The sequence below is a fragment of the Papio anubis genome, chromosome 17, assembly GCF_008728515.1.
Source record: "Papio anubis isolate 15944 chromosome 17, Panubis1.0, whole genome shotgun sequence".
In the NCBI taxonomy this organism is placed as follows: Eukaryota; Metazoa; Chordata; class Mammalia; order Primates; family Cercopithecidae; genus Papio; species Papio anubis.
Window position 1 is genome coordinate 33,162,678 of NC_044992.1, and position 19,882 is coordinate 33,182,559.

Consider the following 19,882-nt stretch of genomic DNA (forward strand, 5'->3'; position numbering starts at 1 on the left):
GCCTTTTTTTTTTTTTGAGATGGAGTCTCACTCTGTGGCCTAGGCTGGAATGCAGTGGCGCGATCTCGGCTCACTGCAGCCTCTGCCCCGCAGGTTCAAGCAATTCTCCTGCCTCGCAATTCTCCTGCCTCAGCCTCCCGTGTAGCTGGGATTACAGGTGCACGCCGCCATGCCCGGCTAATTTCTGTATTTTTAGTAGAGATGGGGTTTCACCATGTTGGCCAAGATGGTCTTGATCTCCTGACTTTGTGATCCACCTGCCTCAGCCTCCCAAAGTGCTGGGATTACAGGCGTGAGCCACCACACCCAGCCATCAAATGACGTTTTAGAGCCATTAAGAAATAATGTAATTTTGGGTCAGGAGTGAGGTCTTCGTTTAAATGTGCAATCGTTTTTTTTTTTTTTTTTTTCTTTTTTTTGAGACAGCGTTTTGCTCTTGTTGCCCAGGTTGGAGTGCAGTGGTGCAATCTCAGCTCACAGCAACCTCAGCCTCCCAGGTTCAAGCAATTCTCGTGCCTCAGCTTCACAGATGAGAATACAGCTATTCCCTGCATAGCTGGGAATACAGGCATGCATCACCATGCCTGACTAATTTTTGTATTTTTAGTAGAGACAAGGTTTCACCATGTTGGCCAGGCTGGTCTGGAACCCCTGGCCTCATGTGATTCACCTACCTGGTCTCTCAAAGTGCTGGGATTACAGGCATGAGTCACCGCACTCGGCCTAGTTTCTTATAAATTTAAACCTCCGCCTTACCATATGACCCAGTAACTCCACTCTTAGAAATTTACCCAAGAGAAATGAAAATACAGGCACAATATCCACAAAACTGTTCACAAATGTTTATAGCAGGTTTTTCAGAATAGCCAGAAACTGGAAACAAAACAAATGTCCATCAACTGGTGAACATATGATGGCATATCCGTACAATGGAATACTATTCAGCAATGAAAGGAACAACCTACTGATCCACACAACATTATGGATGAATCTCTAAAGCATTACGGTAAGTGAAAGAAGCCAGACTCAAAACATGAAGGAAAAGTATCTGAAAAGGCAAACCATAGGAACAGAAACAGGATTGTCAGGGCTGGGGCTGAGGAGCAGGAGAGGTGACTACAAAGGGACATGAGGACTTTTTGAGGTGATGAAAATGTGAGGAACCTCTGACTCTGAGCCAGACTCAAAACGCTTTGTATGGCATTCTGAAAAAGGCAAACCATAGGAACAGAAAACAGGATTGTCAGGGGCTGGGGCTGGAGGAGAGAGGTGATCACAAAGGGGACATGAGGAATTTTTTGAGGTGATGAAAATAGTCTCTATTTTGACTGTGGTGCATGACAGGTATACATGATTGTGTTCATTTGTCAGAACTAGTACAACTGTACACCTTTAAAATTATTTGTTGAGAGACCAGGTCTCACTCCATCACCCAGGCTGGAGTCCAGTGGTGCAGAGCCCAGAACTCCTGACCTCCAGTGATCCTCCAGCCTCAGCCTCCCCAGTAGCTAGGACTACACGTGTGAGCTACCACACCCAGCTGATTTTTAAAATTATTTTTGTAGAGACAGGGTCTTGTTATGTTGCCCAAGCTGGTCTCAAACTCCCGGCCCTGAGCGATCCTTTCACCCTGGTCTCCCAAAGTGCTGGAATTACAGGGGTGACCCACGGCACCCACCTTTTTTTCAAAGGTGAATTTTACTGTTTGTAAATTATATCTGATTTGAAAAAAATATGTGTATCTATCTCTCTGGCTTTTGAGTTTCACAATCCTAGGCCATCAAGGGTAAGAAAAAAAAAAACCTCTCAGTAAGAGCAAAGTACTTGGGAGAAAACACCACAAATGAAAGCCATGTTTCCCCACCTCCATCTCTCACTTGAAAGGAAAGAGATTCCCTAGAGCAAAGAACGAGGAATGAGAGAGATTAGTGGGGCCTGGAGATGAAGAGGCTGGTCCTAAAGCGACCCCACTGAAAGTTTTGCAGTCCATGTTCGCTGACTGTGCAGCCTCTGACTTCGTGGGCTCATCCATTGCTTGCATCCAGGCGCTACTTGTGAGGACTTCCTTTGGGCAACAGAGAGCACACGACCCTCTGACCAGCCAGCTGAAGGGATTCGTGTTTGTGCTCCCAAGACTTACCTTTAGTCTGGGTAGCTGTAAAGAAAGAGTCTGAACTGGGCACAGTGGCTCACATCTGAAATCCCAGTGGGAGGCGGGGGTGGGAGGATCACTTGAACCCAGGATGTCAAGGCCACAGTGAGCTATGAACATGCCACTGAATTCCAGGCTGGGCAACAGAACAAGACCCTATCTCTAAAAAGAAGATTCTGGGTCCCTGCCCTCAAGAAAGGGCTAGGGAGGGACACAGATAATACAACTCAATAAGGACCATAGCAGAGACCTGGGCCACGTGCTACAGGGACCCAGTGGAAGAGGGGCCATGGTGGCAAGGCCCATAGGAAGCCTTTCTTTTTTTTTTTTTTTTTTGAGGAGGCCGGAGTCGCTGTCACCCAGGGCCCAGGAGTGTAGTGGCCGGATCTCCAGCAGCTCACTGCAGCTCCAGCCTCCAGGTTTACGCCATTCTCCCTGCACCTCAGCCTCCGGTAGCTGGGACTACAGGCATCCCACCACTTCAAACTGAGCCCACAATATTTTTTACAGTGCAGAAGGATGAAACAAAACCAGCAGCCCATGGCTCTTTCTAAGAACTTTACTTTCCTTTTTTTTTTTTTTTTTTTTTTTTTTTTTTTTTTTTTTGAGGCCGGGTCTCGCTCCTGCCAGCCCAGGCTGGGTGCAGTGGCGGGATTTCACGCAGAGCTCCCGGCCTCGGTTTACACCATTCCTCCTGCCTCCAGCCTCGCGCCAGTAGCTGGGATACAGAGCGCCCGCCACCTCGCCCGAGCTAGTTTTGTATTTTTTTAGTAGAGGCCGAGGTTTCACCGTGTTGGCCAGGACTGGTCTCGATCTCAAACCCTCATTGATCCATGCCCGTCTAAAGGCCTCCCAAAGTGCTGGGATTACAGGAAAGGCAGGCCACAGCGCCCGACCTCTAGGGCACACTTTCTATGATCCAGCCAGTAACTGCTGTGGCAACTCAGAGCTTTCCTTCACTGGGCAACTACCACTCCCCTTGTTGCATAAGCACTCCCAGGCGGGACTGAGAAAACTCCCTAAGGGCAGAGACCTTGTCTGTTTATCCCTAGTATAAAGCGTAGCTCATAAATATTTGTTGAAAGAATGTGTGAGTGATTGTCTTTGGGGATATTTAGCATTTGCCAAATTCCCTGGAAAGAAATATAAAATAAAACATGTTTAGAAAATACATGCTGGGAGCTAAATGATGAGAACTTAGAACACAAAGAAGGAAACAGACACTGGGGTATACTTGAGGGTGGAGGATGGGAGTGGGAGCGGAGCAGAAAAGACAACAATTGGGTACTGGGCTTAATTCCTGGGTGGTGAAATAATCTATACAACAAACCCTTGTAACATGAGTTTGCCTATGTAACAAACCTTCACATGTACTCCTGAACCTAAAGTTAAAAAAAAAAGAAAGTACATGTGAAAAAAGGGATCATTATCATCCATGATATTGAGAATCCTTCTCCTCTGTGCAGTGTTTCACATGCATTTGCTTTTTCTTTTTTTTTGAGATGGAGTCTTGCTCTGTCGCCCAGGCTGAGTGCATTGGTACAATCTTGGCTCACTGCAACCTCTGCCTCCCAGGTTCCAGCGATTCTCCTGCCTCACCCTCCCAAGTAGCTGGGATTACAGGCGTATGTCACCACGCCCAGCTAATTTTTTTGTATTTTTAGTAGAGACACGGTTTCATCATGTTGGCCAGGATAGTCTCAAACTCCTAACCTCAGGTGATCCACCCATCTCAGCCTCCCAAAGTGCTGGGTTTACAGGCATGAGTCACTGTGCCCAGTTTTCACATGCATTTTCTACTTTGAGTAACATAAATCCATGCCTTGCCCTCACAGTACTGAAGCAAAAATCATGATCATTTCTTCAGCTCTACAGTGCCAGGCTTTCTCTGTGTGCATGATCTCAGTCCTCACAGTAACTTTTTTTTTTTTTTTTGAAATAAGGTCTTGCTCTCTTGCCCAGGCTGGAGTGCAATGGCACAATCACAGCTCACTGCAGCCTTAACCTCCCAGGCTCAAGCAGTCCTCCCACCTCAGCCCCCCAGTTAGCTGGAACTACAGGTGCACACCGCCATGCCTGGCTAATTTTTAAATTTTTTTGTAGAGACAGGGTCTCACTATGTTACTCAGGCGGTCTCAAACTCCTGGACTCAAACAATCCACTCACCTCGGCCTCCCAAAGTGCTGAGATTTGTGCATGAGCCACTGTGCCCGGCCTGTAACCCCTTTTTATAGATGGGTCAGCTGAGTCTCAGAAGGTAACTGATCTGGCCAGGTGTGGTGGCTTTCACCTTTAACCCCAGTACTTTGGGAGACCAATCTGGGAGGATCGTTTGATACCTGGGAAACATAGTGAGACTCTATCTCTACAAAAATAAAAATACAAAAATTAGCTGGTTGTGGTGGTGCAGGCCTGTAGTCCCAGCTACTTGGGAGGCCAAGATGGATTGCTTGAGCCCAGGAGATTGAGGCTGCAATGAGTTATGACAACGCCATGGCACTCCAGTGGCCTGGATGACAGACCAAGATCCTATCTCTTAAAAAAAAAAAAAAAAAAAAAAAAAAGGAAGGTAACTGACCTATCCACGGTCACACACGGTCACACATCTAACTAGCAACAGAGCTAGGTCTGACTCTGGTGCCTGAGGTTTAAACCACATGACTGTGTCTCATGCCCACTGGCAGAAAAAACTTTTGTAGGCATTCTCAACCAGGTGCGGTGGCTCATGCCTGTAATCCCAGCACCATGGGAGGCTGAGGCAGGTGGATCACCTGAGGTCGGGAGTTCGAAACCATCCTGACCAACATGGTGAAACCCCATCTCTACTAAAAATGCAAAAATTAGCTGGGCATGGTGGCGCACATCTGTAATCCCAGCTACTTAGGAGGCTGAGGCGGAGAATTGCTTGAATCCGGGAGGCAGAGGTTGCAGTGAGCTGAGATCATGCCATTGCACTCCAGCCTGGATGACACAGTGAGACTCCGTCTCCAAAAATAGCAATAATAATGATGATAATAATAATAATAATATGGGCATTCTCATGTTGAGTTCTGCTGCCTTGTCGCACTGCTTGCTTTTTCAAGCAAGCCTCCATCAGGCTATACCTGGGTTTACCCAAGGCAAGAGGAAATGTCTGATGCACTGGACTCAGCAAGTCCATGTCAGTAACTTCTGAGAGAATGCTGACCTTTTCTTTGCAGGATGACTACCCACTCTCCCTTGTTAAACAAAAACTCCCAAAGAGGTCCCTCCTACAGCAAGGGCTCCGGGAGGTCAGCGGCTCTCTTTTCCCTCCAGCCTCCTCTCTCAGATGGCTGAGAGTTCTCACCAGTAAACTATTTCTTTTAGAATATCATTGAGATCTAAAACAAAATGAAATCTGAACCTTGGGTATGTCTCGTCACCATGGAAACAGCTTCAAGCCTGAGTGCCTCCAAGAGATATGGGTGCAGTTCTTCCAGCTGCCCTGGAAATAAGTGGCTGAGAACTGGGCAGTGCCGAAACAAGGTCCTGTTGAATTAGCGGCAGTTTTAATAATAACCACAACAGGTTCAACATAGGATTAGGTCATCAGCAGCAGCAGTATCAACCTGTATTTTCAATTTTCAACAGTGTGCTGGCTTGGTCAAGAACCAGCCAAACGAATGACAGCACAGATCATCCTGTCTACTTTGGGAAGGGATGTTTTAAACTCTATTAAGGTGGTGCAAAGAATGTGGTAGGAAAAAAACATAAACAGTAATAAATTTTAAGAACATTCTGTAGAAGCATTTTCGCTTCTGGGAATGGGAAACTAATATTTCCCCAAGAGGCTTCATTATTAAAGCCATAAATAAAACATCCCTGATTGGACTGCTTGGATGCTTTGCTTGCGTGGCCTTGCTCTGGCGAAGTGGCTCAGAATTTGAGGCAGACACGTCCAGGGGAAGCTGAGGAGGCGAGTGAATTCGACAGCATTGGGCCTCCTCCTCTCCAGCACGTTGGCTGCACACCAGACGAGTGAGTGCAGGGATAATGAGTGCATTTTGCTGTATTGAAGACCACCAGAGAGGGTTAGCATAAAATTCAAGGATGATTTTTCTAGCTGATGCCCCGCTACCTTTCTTCTTTCCATAAACATACACTCTCTCCTCTAGAAGTAAAAGCAAGTAGTATGGTGCAAGGACTACTAGCTTCGTTGCCTAACAGGGCTGCTGCTTATTAGGCCCAGTAACCATGATTACTTAACTTCTCTGCGTGTCAGTCCCCTGTATAGAGGTGGGCTTAGAGGGATAAGTGTTGAATCCTAAATATCCTATGTGCTCACAGTGTTCACCATAGTGAGTTCCAATCAATCAGTAAAAAGACAAGTGACACTTGCTGAGGCCCATTTGTGCTGGGCACTTTATGGCTGTCATTATATTTGACCTCACAGTAACTTATGTGGTTGCTGGTATTCCCTATTTACAGATGATGGAAATGAAACCTCATAATTGCAGCGACTTTCTCAAAGTGAAGATTGTGTAAATGTGCAGCGAGGCTTCAAATCCATCTGTGCAACCCCAAAGCCAAGGTTCTTTCCACTTGACTGTGTTGATTTCTGAGCTCATGAGCTCGGGATAAATCATTATTTTAATTGAAAATAAATATAACTCGCTGGGCACGGTGGCTCACGCCTATAATCCCAGCACTTTGGGAGGCTGAAGTGGGCAGATCACCTGAGGTCAGGAGTTCGAGACCAGCCTGACCAACATGGAGAAACCCTGTCTCTACTAAAAATACAAAATTAGGCCGGGCGCGGTGGCTCAAGCCTGTAATCCCAGCACTTTGGGAGGCCGAGGCGGGTGGATCACGAGGTCAGGAGATTGAGACTATCCTGGCTAACACGGTGAAACCCCGTCTCTACTAAAAAGACAAAAAAACTAGCCGGGCGTGGTGGCGGGCGCCTGTAGTCTCAGCTACTTGGGAGGCTGAGGCGGGAGAATGGCGTGAACCCGGGAGGCGGAGCTTGCAGTGAGCCGAGATCACGCCACTGCACTCCAGCCTGGGAGACACAGCGAGACTCTGTCTCAAAAAAAAAATAAATAAATAAAAATAAAAATACAAAATTAGCCAGGCATGGTGGCACATGCCTATAATCCCAGCTACTTGGGAGGCTAAGGCACGAGAATTGCATGAACCAGGGAGGTGGAGGTTGCGGTGACCCAAGATCGCGCCATTGCACTCTAACCTGGGCAACAAGAGCAAAACTCAGTCTCAAAAAATGTACGTATAATTATTTATCATTGGGAATTGCAGGTACCTTATATGCAACATGAACTTTGGATCCTTGGCTTGTTCCAAGCTGCCCTGCAGAATTACCTCTGAATGGCTCCATGGAGACGTTATCATGTGTTAGAATACCTTAGTCACTTTCACGTGGGCAAGGGTTTGGATTTTTTTTTTTTTTAAATCTTTTAAAATCATTCTGAGCAAGTGAAAACATTTTTTCCCCTCAAAAGAAATGTAAGGCTGGGGATGGTGGCACATGCCTGTAATCCCAGCACTTTGGGAGGCTGAGGAGGGTGGCTCACTTGAGGCCAGGAGTTCGAGAGGCCAGGAGGTGGAGGCTGCAGTGAGCCTTGATCGTGCCACTGCACTCCTGCCGGTGCAACCAGAGATCCTGCCTCCAAAAAAGAAAAAGAAGAAATATAAAAGCATAGTGCCAAAATCAAAAGGGCTGAACTCCTATGAAATAAAGGTATAATACAACCCAACCATCATTCAGTTCTAAGCTCTGTGTTTCCAGTGCTTGAAAGGCCAGGATTTCCATTTTATATGTAAAAAAAAAAAAAAAAAAAAAGAATAAAACATGAGCGAACAAAATAGCCATGACATTTTGGGTGTGCGCTCAGATCTGCCAGGAAGTTTCCTTCTGGTAGATGTTCATGGCAGGCTGGGGCCACAGATAGGGTGTGGGCTTCACAGAATCAGAACAAGAGTGAAAATCCTCGCTTTTCCACAGGCATGCTATCATACTTCTTGAACCTCAGTTTCTTCTTCTGTGAAATGGGGGGATTATTGTGTGAACTAAACAAATAATGTGCATAAAGAACAAATATAATATTCTTCATCCCACTCTCAATTCAAAATAGACTTGTGCCATGTGTGATAACAATCATCTTCTTCTTGAATACTTTGTGCCCGACACTGGGCTGAGCCTTTTCTACAGATTATCTAAGGGAAATCAGTATTTGAGCTCAGTTGCTCTAGCTCCAGAGCCTACCCTGTGCCCTGCTCTAGGACATGAGCCACTTATTGGCTTCAGATGAAAGGCTTTGAGCAATTGCTTCAGCAGAAAGCAGGTGCCTGTCAGGGTCCAGTGGTCCCGTGTGAGGGTCCTGGCTGATGTGGCAAGTGACTTGGCCCAAAGTGGGGAGGCCCTTGCATAATCCCTCATCCTCTCACACTGCAAAATTAGTACCACAGCTTTCTGCTCCCTTGGTTTCCCTACTAGACTAGGCATATAATAGAGGTCTGAAAAAAATGCTTGTAGGGTAAATAAATGCAAATAAACTGAACCATTTCCCTATGCAGGAAGCATTTTATGCTTAACTTCTTCATTCTCCTCTTAAACATACTGACATGGTTAAACAGATTTTTTTTAAAAGCTGTTAATTCTCCGCCATCCAATTCAAGGCCCATCAGGCATTTATTCAGCACCTATTATTAATGTAGACGGCCAAGGATTACATATGTAATCCATTAGAGAGTATTAAAAACAACAACAAAGCCTAGTGTAAAAATATTGAGCTATGAAATACATAATACTTTCCAGGTAGCATTGACTTTTGTAGCTGTTTTGTTTATGTGAATTTTCTAATTTGCATTCCCTGAGCTCTTATTAAGCAGTCAGGGTGGGCAGACTGGGAAAGTGTCGTGTGAAGTAACATCAGAATTAACATGGCAACATGCCAAAACCGCAGCTCTACAAAAAAATACAAAAATTAGCTGGGTGTGGTGGTGTGCACCTGTGGTCCCAGCTACTCGGGAGGCTGAGGCAGGAAGATCACTTGAGCCCAGGAGGTGGAGGCTGCAGTTAACAGAGATTGCAGCACTGCACTCCACCCTGGGTGACAGAGCCGGACCCTATCTCGAAGAAAAAAAAGGACTTAACAACGCTAAAATTTGGAATATGGTTTAGTAATGAGACCTTACAAGCCCTCAATTTCATTATCTACAAAATGGGGAGTGTCCTCTCCCCTCCCTTTCTCCCAGGACGGAAATAAGAGCTTGAAAGAATGAGGACCCAAAGCTGGCTTGAGATTGGTTGTCTCAAGCACATTCTTTTTTCTCTCGTCATTCTCTGCAAAAGGCAAACAAGAATGAAATGATAACAGGCACATCCACTGAAGCAAAACAGGTCACTGGAAGAAGATAATATACTGAAGGACAAATAAAAGTCAACTGTAGCTGTGTCTAGAATGGGTAGCTGAAAATATGTGGGAGGGAGAGAAGGCATGTCCTTTTTTATAAAAGATCTTTTTTTTTTTTAAGACGGGGTCTCATTCTGTCACCCAGGCTGGCGTCTGGTGGCACAATTGCGCCTCACTGCAGCCTCAACTTTCTGGGCTCAAGCAATCCTCCCACCTCAGCCTCCCGCACCACCATGCCTGGCTAATTTTTTTATATAGATGGGGTCTCACTATGTTGCCCCGGCTGGTCTTAAAACTCCTGGACTCAAGCCATCCTTCTGCCTTGGCCTCCCAAAGTGCTGGGATTATGAGCATGAGCCACAGTGCCTGGCCATAGAAAGGCTTTAAAAATATTAGCAATGTGAAACATGCACACTTGTGTGGTTTTAGTATCTTCTTTGCCATTCTGGCTGCCTGTAAAAGATGGGTACTCCGTAAGATATGGAAGCAAGCTTTTGAAAAGGTACTTTAAGATACAGTATAAAATGATAAGCTGGGCGCGGTGGCTCACACCTGTAATCCCAGCACTTTGGGAGGCCGACTTGGGCAGATCACTTGAGATTAGGAGTTCGAGACCAGCCTGGCCAATATGGCAAAATCCCATCTCTACTACAAATACAAAAATTAGTCGGGCATGGTGGCACGCACCTATAATCCTAGCTACTCAGGAGGCTGAGTCAGGAGAATCACTGGAACCCAGGAGGAGGAAGTTGCAGTGAGCTGAGATTGTGCCACTGTGCTCCAGCCTGCACAACAGAGTCTCAAAAGAATAAAAATGAAAATAAAAAATAAAATGATGATGCCGAGACAAAATTGTTTAGCTTATGTTAAATGAAGGCACCAGCTCACAAAATTTACTTACAACAACTGGATATACAAGACAATGTGTGCATATGGATCAGACTGGAGGAAGAGTACTTGGCAAACAAAAACAGCTTACTTATTAGGATGATAGAACTGCCTTGCCCAGTGCCTGGAATCAAACACATGTTTACCAAATATGTGTTGATAATAAAAATAAAAATAAAATAATAAAAATGAGAAAATCTGATATGCCATATAACTGTGAATACTGGTCTCTGTTAGCCAATCATTCAGAGATAATACCACCCCTTTTTGACATAATTTTGTTGTTTTACTTCTTTTTTTCCCCTTTACTTCATGCAATACTATTTCCAAAGAAATTGGTGTCATCAGAAAAGTCTGCAGAGTCTATGAATATGGGGCTTAGTACACAGAACTGGATAAAGGTCACTCATGCATTTCTGATATCTAAAGCCAGGAGAAGCATTTGCAGATAGGCATGAGACCGGCTGTTTATTCATTAGTTGGCTGACTGTCCTTGGGAAAAACAAGCCCTTAGGATCTCAGACAGATCTGTGACTGGGTTTAGATAGGCCTTTAAATATTTTAATATGAAATGTCAAGATCAAACACACTGGGTCAACGAAGACAGATGAGCTCTTCAAAGAGTTAATATTTGAAAACTTTTATTTTCTCAAATGAGCACCAACACAGATTGGAAATATGACAGAAACAATGCACTTTTCTCTAATACTGAATCACTATGTACAAATACGGGAAAAGGTGAAGACAAATTATTTGAAAACAATTACCTTTGTTATAGAAGCATAGTGACCTGAAAAATGCCACCAAAGAAAATAAAAACCCAAACCCAACAAACACAGTTTGTAAACACAAGCATAAATAGACAGATTCTGTATTGGAAGATAGTCTCTGCAGGTTGGGAAAGGGACCGACTCCCACTGTCACCAAAATGTTATACAAAAACATATGGGCAGATAGAATTTGGTAACATGAGAATAGCTTTCAGTTTCTTCTTGGCTTTACCTTTTACTGCCAGTAGATTTCATAACTATTTTAATTTAAAAAAATTAAATATCTCTTTCCTCTATCTAGACAACTAGTATATTTTCTCATTTGAGGCAGATTCCTTTAAAATATGTAAGTTGATTGTGTTCAAGATTTGATTTCTCAGTCTCTTTCTGAACCTGAGGCAATCTGACCTTAAAAAAAAAAAAGCTGTTTATCACTAAGATATGTGTATTATTTTATTAATGTTCTTTTAATCCAAACCAGTTAATGTTTAACATGATGTGGCTTCTAAAACAGCTGGAGCCCTGCGATACGTGATTAATACACTCTCATCTCAGTTAGAAGCACAGATTTGACTGTGCTCCATCATCACAAACAACAGATCTCCTTTACAGTCTGTAAAAGCTGAGCACACAAAGCAAGAAAAAGGAGCAAACCTGCAACAGCTCCATGCTCAGGAAAACAAAAAATCCTCGTGGGTTCTGCTGTTGGTCCACTCAAAAACAGAAACAACCAGAGAAAAAGAGAAGAAAAACTGTATGCGCCCAAAGTGTAAACTGTAGTTACAGTGTCCCCACTCGAGAAAACAGGAGGCACAATTGAAAGTGCTTTTTACACACACGCGCGCGCACACACGCACAACCAGAAACGTGATTCTGATTTGTTGGAAATTCTTCCAACAGGAAGAATCACTGTAAGTTGTTACTACTAAATTAACTTGGCTTTATTTATTTTCTTTTCTAGTCAATACTGATGCAAGAAAATATTTCAATTCTCAACCTGATTAATGTACTGCAGAGTCTGTTCCACTGGGGAAAAAAATGCAGAGAGGCATTGCTTTAAAGCCTTGATCCAGATTAAAGTGATAGAGACCTTAAAAAAAAAAAAAACAAAATAAAAAACCGAAAACGTGTATTGGTGATCACTGTTTCCCTTAAAATATACTTCATGAAATGCAAAGGAAACCATAAAATTTAAAATGAAAATAAAAAGTGCTCTCAGGGGATCTGAGAAAACAGCACCAAATATATTATTTAAAAAATTAAATATTATTTACAAAAGTATATTTTACAAGCAACTGTTTCTTTTATATATATCCACTTGAAAATCTCTTTCTAAAGGGTCATCTCTTTTGCACACACTGATCCACCAGTAAAAATGCACTCTAGCCTATCCTCGTGAACTCAGGAAGAACACTCAGTCAGGTCCAGCTGACAGCTTGTGGGTATCGAGTTTGGCTGTATTTGATTCATGTCAAATCAATCCATCAGCAGCCTGAGACTAATGTCCCGGGTCCCGAGGGGTCTGGGTCTACTCCAGGGTGGCCAAGGTCGTATGACCTAGGGTGGCACAGGGGAGATGGAGCTAGAGAGTCTGCTGGCTGGACTTCAGTTCCAAACGAAGGCAGCTGCTGGCTGAGGTATAGAACTTCATGCTTTTCCCTTTCTCAAGTCTCCTTACTCCGTCTCCACTCCCCACACCCCGCCCCCAGACTTCACCAACAAACTCCAATTCCCCCAACCAACCTGGGGTGAATGAATGAGGTCTTTGGTTACGCTCTAAGTCAATAATTTGGTGAGGAAATTAAAGAATGAACTGACTGAGGCCATGAGTTAATTTAGCATCTCCATAGCTCAGCTGTGGCCTCTCCAAGGCTGCTCAATGTTAGATAGACAACCCATGAACAGAGCGAATGTTGTAAGAAGCACTTTTGGTTTCACTGACACAAAGGGAAAGCCTAATGAGTTTTTTTCCCCTGTAGTTACGGAAAAACCAACACTTTACTCAGCTCTCTCACAGCAAGTATGGCGCCTTGCACCCACTGGAGGCTCACTGGATAGTCATCGAAAAAAAAAAAAACACTCAGAACCAGGGTCTGACTGGAGCCTGCTCTGATCCATGCAACAGTCAAAGGCCTCATCCCCAAGGAAGAACAGTGGCACATCGGTCTTCTTCTCTGCCCCCCTGGAAACTTGAGGGCACCCCATGTCTAGCTGATGTCACCACATTCCATTTTCAGTTTGAAAGACAAAACACCTACCCCATGGTTAACCCCCATTTTCTTCCTATGGGAAAGACTATCAATAAATAGCCAGGACAATCCCTGAGGAAAGGGTCTAAGGAAAATCCATGAAGGAAGACTTTCCCTGAGGAGGGGAAGGGAGAGAGGGGAAATCCATGGCTTCTGTGCCGGGAAGCCGGCTTAGGAATGTGAAAGTTGAAAAACGATTTCATTGAGAACTTGGGCCTGTGAGCCAGAGAAACTGTTCTTCTGGGAGCAGAAATTCAATATTTCTTCTGAACCTCAGTCTACCTTGCAGTAAAGTGGGAAGAACAACTTGACCTCCCAGGGCTGTGAAAGCACTGGAAAGATCTGGACAGAAGCCTTGGGGAACAAAAGCCAATTTCTAAGAATCCATTTGTCTTACAGGGGCTCTCTCCTGAGAATCCTGGAGCTATCCTGGTTTCTGTCAGTCCTGCCACCTGCCCCTGGCAGGGCAAGCCCACACCTGTCTTGGGGCTCCCATTCCACCATCAGTGCGTGGAGACACACAAAAAACCATTTCCACCAAGGACGCGCTCCGAACAGAAATTGGTTCTGCTGCAGATGTGATTCTGAAAAGCTCCTGGGCTGCTGGCTGCTTTCATCTCAGTTCATCGCTTTACAGAGTCTCTCCATCAACTCATTCTTTTGTGAGACTTTTAGGGTGAATTTTCCGAGAGGGTCGGCCTACTTGGAGAAGGAGATGCTGAGAATTACCTAACACGCACAATAATATATTCAGTCTAGGAAATGAAACGAACCTAGTTAAGTGAGTTTCAGTCATATACTGTGGACTGGCTGAATTGCTGTAGAACAGACTTCACAGTGTTGATTAAATGTAACAAACTCCTCTTTCTCTTATGGGCCTTACAGGGATGCTCTCCACTTTCCTAATCGAAGGATGTTTGGATGTGGGGAAAGGGTAATATCGGATTTGGGCAGAACTCCTCCCTGCTGCTGGACCACATTGACAGCAGATTTCTCTCCGTGCAAGACATTCAGACCTAAGTGGGGCAATTAGGGGCATGAGGAATCTACCAGCCAGGTTATTACTAAGCTCAGAGCCTGGGGCCCATGCTTTCTACAGTCTACAGTAACAGGACTGGAGAAACACACCCGAAACTCTATGAACAAGAGATTGTCGATCCCACGGAAGCCACTGTAAAACCAAAAAGGAAAGATGGACCAAACCTGAACTGGTTCCAATCTAAACCCCTCCAGGGATTACCCCTACCCAGTCCCCTCCCTCACCACACTCCTCTTATGAGGGGTCAGAAGGAAGGGCAGTAAGAATTGCTAATTGATCCTACTTTTTATTTCTCTGGCTCAATATCTGAGCCATTTCTTCAGAGCTCCCAAACTGCAGCCCCTTTGTGCCCTGCTCTCCTCAATTACTGATTTTACTTGGTTGCTGGTCAAAGCCTTTGGGATATTTGGATGTTAAGCCCATTGCAAATGACAGTCCCCTCACACCTTATCTACGGTGCCTAAAGAGGCAAAGATGATGATTGCCCAGAGACTGAGCGAGGCACCAGAGTCATCGCACCCACCGGGCCACTGCCCAAGTCACTCACTGCTGCCAGAACACTCCCCCACTCAGCCCAGGAGCACCAGGCCCTCGCCCCGCCGACTAGAATCAGGGCCACATCTTTGTGCTCATTTGCTAACCTGGCACATTTGGTGTCAGGAACAGAAGCTTCTGGTCAGAGAGAATGCAGTCATGAGGTATTTTTTTTCTCTTTGTCCTTTTAGTCAAGTCAATTATTTCAAGCCTAAGTTATCAGGTCTCCAGGAGCAGCGCAATTTTGTTCCTACCTCCACACCCTTCCACCCCTTCCCCGCGCCAGGACCCTTAAGAGTTTCCCCTTTCCCTCTTCCTCACGCCCCCATGCCACTGCTCTCCTGACAAGAGGCCGTCAGGCAGCTCTCGCACGGGCCCTGGGGCCCTTACCAAGGTGGGCTGCCGCCATGCGGTCAAGGATCTGTTCCTTTTGTTGTTTTGTTTTCAGCCAAAACTAGAACAGAGAGAGAAGCCAGGATCAACTCACAAACAGATACAAAGCAAAGAGACAGAGAGACAGCGATTTAGAGGCCGGTCACCAGAAAGATGGCGTCAGGGTGGGAGGATGCCCCAGATGGCAAGGCCCCTAAATGGATGGAACCAAGTGTCAGTCACTCTCTCACGCTTGGGAAGAATGTTCAGTTGAATGGCGTTCACGTGGACACTGGGTTGGGTAGATGCTGTCCAATCAGTCCCAGCCATTGTCCTTGATCATGTGTGCTAGTTCAATGATGTATTTGCCTTCTTTATATTTCTGGCTGCTTTCAAAGGCGTGTTCCTAGGAAATACAGAGGAAGAGAAGAGATACTGAACGACCGAAGACAAGAAAATGATTTTTTTTTTTTTTGAGGCGGAGTCTCACTCTGTCACCCAGGCTGGAGTGCAATGACACAATTCTCAGCTCACTGCAACCTCCGCCTCCCAGGTTCGAGCGATTCTCTTGCCTCAGCCTCCCAAGCAGATAGGATAACAGGCACCCGCCACCATGCCTGGCTAATTTTTGTATTTTTAGTAAAGAGGGGGTTTCACCATGTTGGCCAAGCTGGTCTCTAACTCCTGAGCTCAGGTGATCCACCCACCTTGGCCTCCCTCATACCTGCTGGGATTACAGACATAAGCCACTGCACCCGGCCAAGGAAATGACTTTTGTAGCAGAAAAGCAGGGGCGGATGACAGGTATCAGCATCACCGTGGTCTGGTCCCAGCTTCACCCTGACTCAGTGAGATGATTCCTACCCCTCAAGTGCTTTATGTCCCCCTCGCTTAGCTGCAGAACTGAGGCAACACCAGGACTTTCACAACATTACAACAGAATTTTCCAGGAGCTTCGCTCATTTAAGTCTTTGCAATGTCACCCCCTCAGTAAGGTCTTCCCCAACTACCCTACTTAAAATCCAACTTCCACTCCAGTACTCCCTTTCTGCCTTCTGCCCCAACCCCTGCTTTAGTTTTCTCTGCTGTACTTCTCACTTCTGAACATACATTATAATTTGCATTTCTATTTTGTTTATCCTCTGTCTCCCATGACTACAATATAAACTTCATTGTGTGCACAGACTTTCATATTTAGTTCATGGCTGTAGCCTTAGAAGACTGCCTGGCACATAATAGAATTTCAATACATAATTGCTGAATGAATTAGTACATTTACATATATACATAAATCTTGGTTTCTGGTGCTAACGGAAGTTTGCCCTGTGGAGAGATCCATAAAGTTTCTGTGTCATTCCTGCTAGTTTCTAAGAACACAGGAAAGCCTGGTTCTAATTTTAAATTGTACTTGTTAGGCTTAGAGATGACAGGGAGAGGAACAAAATACTCAAGAGGCCAGACAGGTCTCCTTTTCAATCGGTTTTTCTTGCTGCTTCTATGTCAGATGTGTGGAGACAGGAGCTGTATAAACTCCAGGCCAGAGAACCTGGCAGCCCTCAAGCCCCACCCAACTGCCAGCCCCCCAGAGGGAGAATGTCATACTAACCACCTGGCAGGTGACTTTTCTACACCCACAGCACTGTGGGCTCTCCCAGCGAATAAACCCCCCCGAAAGAAGTCCTGCAGAGGCAGAGGATAAAGGGCTCTTTTGTTTGCAGAGATACACGCGTAAGAACATCTTGGTGTATTCTCCGAAAAACACTGGTCATCTGTGTCTCAGCTCCATATGCACAAGCAGCGGACATCAGCCCTTCCCGGAGCCCCCAGAATTAGTAAGGAATTGAGGTGTACCCTTGGGGGTTCTGGGTCACAGTTGTATCAACTGTGTTTTCTGTTCTAGAGCTCATGGGCTTTGAATTTCAGAACAAGAGCTCAGGCACACCACAGCAGCAATTTCCCTGACACTTCATTATTCCCTGTCTCTGTGCACACACACGCACACATGCGTGTATACGCACGACAGAGAAATGTGTTTTGGGAATAAGGTCCCTTGTTCCACAGTAATGTGTTTGGGCGGGAAGGAGGAGAAAGCAAAACTAAGAAAATGAGTTTCCCATTACAGAAAAAAAAAATTTCGGCTGGGCGTGGTGGCTCACACCCATAATCCTAACCCTTTGAGATGAGGCAGGAAGATTGCTTGAGGCCAGTTTGAGACCAGCCTGGGGTACATGACAAAACCTCATCTCTACCAAAAAAAAAATTCAAAAATCAGCTGGGTGTGATGTCATGCACCTGTAGTCCCAACTACTTGTGAGGCTGAGGCAGGAGGATCATCTGGGCCCAGGAGGTTGAGGCTGCCGTGAGCAAGACTGCACCACTGCACTCCAGCCTGGGGCCTGTCTCAAAAAAATAAAATAAAATAAAATACAATAAAATAGAACTGGGAGATTCACACCTACTTCACAGAGGTAACAATGGGGTGGCTCACGCCTATAATCCCAGAACTTTGGGAGATCAAGGCGGGTGGATCACCTGAGGTCAGGAGTTTGAGACCAGCCTGACCAACATGGTGAACCCACGTGTCTACTAAAAATACAAAAAATTTAGGGCTGGGCGCAGTTGCTCATGCCTGTAATCCCAGCACTTTGAAAGGCCGAGGTGGGCGGATCACGAGGTCAGGAGTTCGAGACCAGCCTGACCAACATGGTGAAACCCCGTCTCTACTAAAAATACAAAAAAATTAGCCAGGCATGGCGGCACATGCCTGTAATCCCAGCTATTCTGGGGGCTGAGGCAGGTCCTGTTTGAACCCGGGAGGTGGAGGTTGCAAGTGAGCCAAGATCACACCATTGCACTCCAGCCTGGGTGACAGAGCGAGACTCCATCTCAAAAAAAAAAAAAAAAAAAAAAAAGGAAGGTGCCCTGGGCTTGCACATAGGAGGTGACGGATGCATATTTGGGGTCCTTGCTGTGCTGTGCACATCCCAGTGCTTGTCAGACTGTTTGATCTGTTTTCACGTTGGTTTTCCTCCTGAGCTGCCATCATGACTGTCAGCACTTTGAGGGCAGGCACTGGATCTTGTCAATTTTTTTGGTATTTAGTCAAAGGCTTTTGATAAACCTTTGTCAAAAGCATGAATCGTTTTATCTGAACCTCAAGCATGGAGCAAAACCAACCAACTCAGGCTTGTCGTGTATCTTCAATCCAGCACATCTTCAGGGCAGTAAGACAGCCAAGAGGCTGGGAAACACGGGAAGGGGAGAAATTTTCTGCACTTGATCTTAGCCAAAAGGCCGAGAAGCAATGAAGAACATTTCTGGATAATCACAAGCAGAACTGTGTCTCCCACCCCAGATCACCCAGAGGGGGCCCATGACTGTACAGAGGGAACAGAATGGCCAAGTCCAGCTTCTCCCACAGGAACAACCAAGTCAACCATAGGAAGCTGTGGCTAACCCGTCTTGGCACCACACAACACACTGTCTAGGTTTTTTTTTAAATTTTGGGACAGAGTCTCACTCTGTCGCCCAGGCTGGAGTGCAACGGCATGATCTCGGCTCAACGTAACCTCCGCCTCCTGGGTTCAAGCAATTCTCCTGCCTCAGACTCCTGAGTAGCTGGGATTACAGGTACCCACCACCACGCCTGGCTAATTTTTGTATTTTTGGTAGAGATGGAGTTTTACTATATGTTGGCCAGGCCGGTCTCAAACTCCTGACCGCAGGTGATCCACCCACCTTGGGCTCCCAAACTGCTGGGGTTACAGGCCTGAGCTATTGTGCCTGGCCCCATTTTTGTTTGTAATCCTGAACATTTCCAGAGAATGGGGAAAATGGAATCTGAAGGCAGTGCTACCAGGCTCCACTGCAGATTCCACCTGGGGCAGTTTTTTTTTTTGTTTTGTTTTTTTAATGATTTCCACAGTTTCAAACTATTTCAATGGAATCATAATTCTGTGCCTGGCATCTATTGCTCACATTATTTTATATGTGTATAAATATATTTTTTTTCCCAAAAGATGTTATTTTTAGAGCAGCATTAGGGTCACAGCAAAACTGAGCAGAAAGTACAGAGATTTCCCACATACCCGCTTACCCACCTCCAGATTCCCCCACTATCAAAATCCCACACCAGATTGGAACATTTGTTACAATGGATGAACCTACATTGACATATCATTAGCACTCTGCGGCAGGTTTGACAACTCCTTCAGGCTCCTTCAGAAGCCAGAGGCAGTTCATGAGCCATATGACAGGATAGGGAATTTGAGACATTTTACATGGACTAAATTGCCTTCCCAGAGACAGGAAGACCAACTTTTCACTATCTTCACAATGACAGGGAGGGCAAGAATAGAAAGAATTATGCAATGCATGGATGTACACATGCAGGCTGAAAAAATCTGCCAATAATAATAACAATAACAATTTAAGTAAATTTTCACTGACATACGCTCTATGCAAGGTGAAGACGGGCATGATAC

General features: G+C 45.3%; 1 protein-coding gene across 1 annotated transcript in view; it reads right to left on the reverse strand.

The window, feature by feature from the left end:
• Window positions 1-11,058: 11,058 nt before the first annotated feature.
• The window catches only part of YPEL2 (yippee like 2), a 64,344-nt gene continuing 55,520 nt past the window's right edge, over window positions 11,059-19,882 (reverse strand). The window contains exon 5 of the mRNA XM_003912834.4: window positions 11,059-15,804. Coding sequence (XP_003912883.1) covers window positions 15,715-15,804 — 90 coding nt within the window. The 3' untranslated portion in view covers window positions 11,059-15,714. The remainder of the gene's footprint in view (window positions 15,805-19,882) is intronic.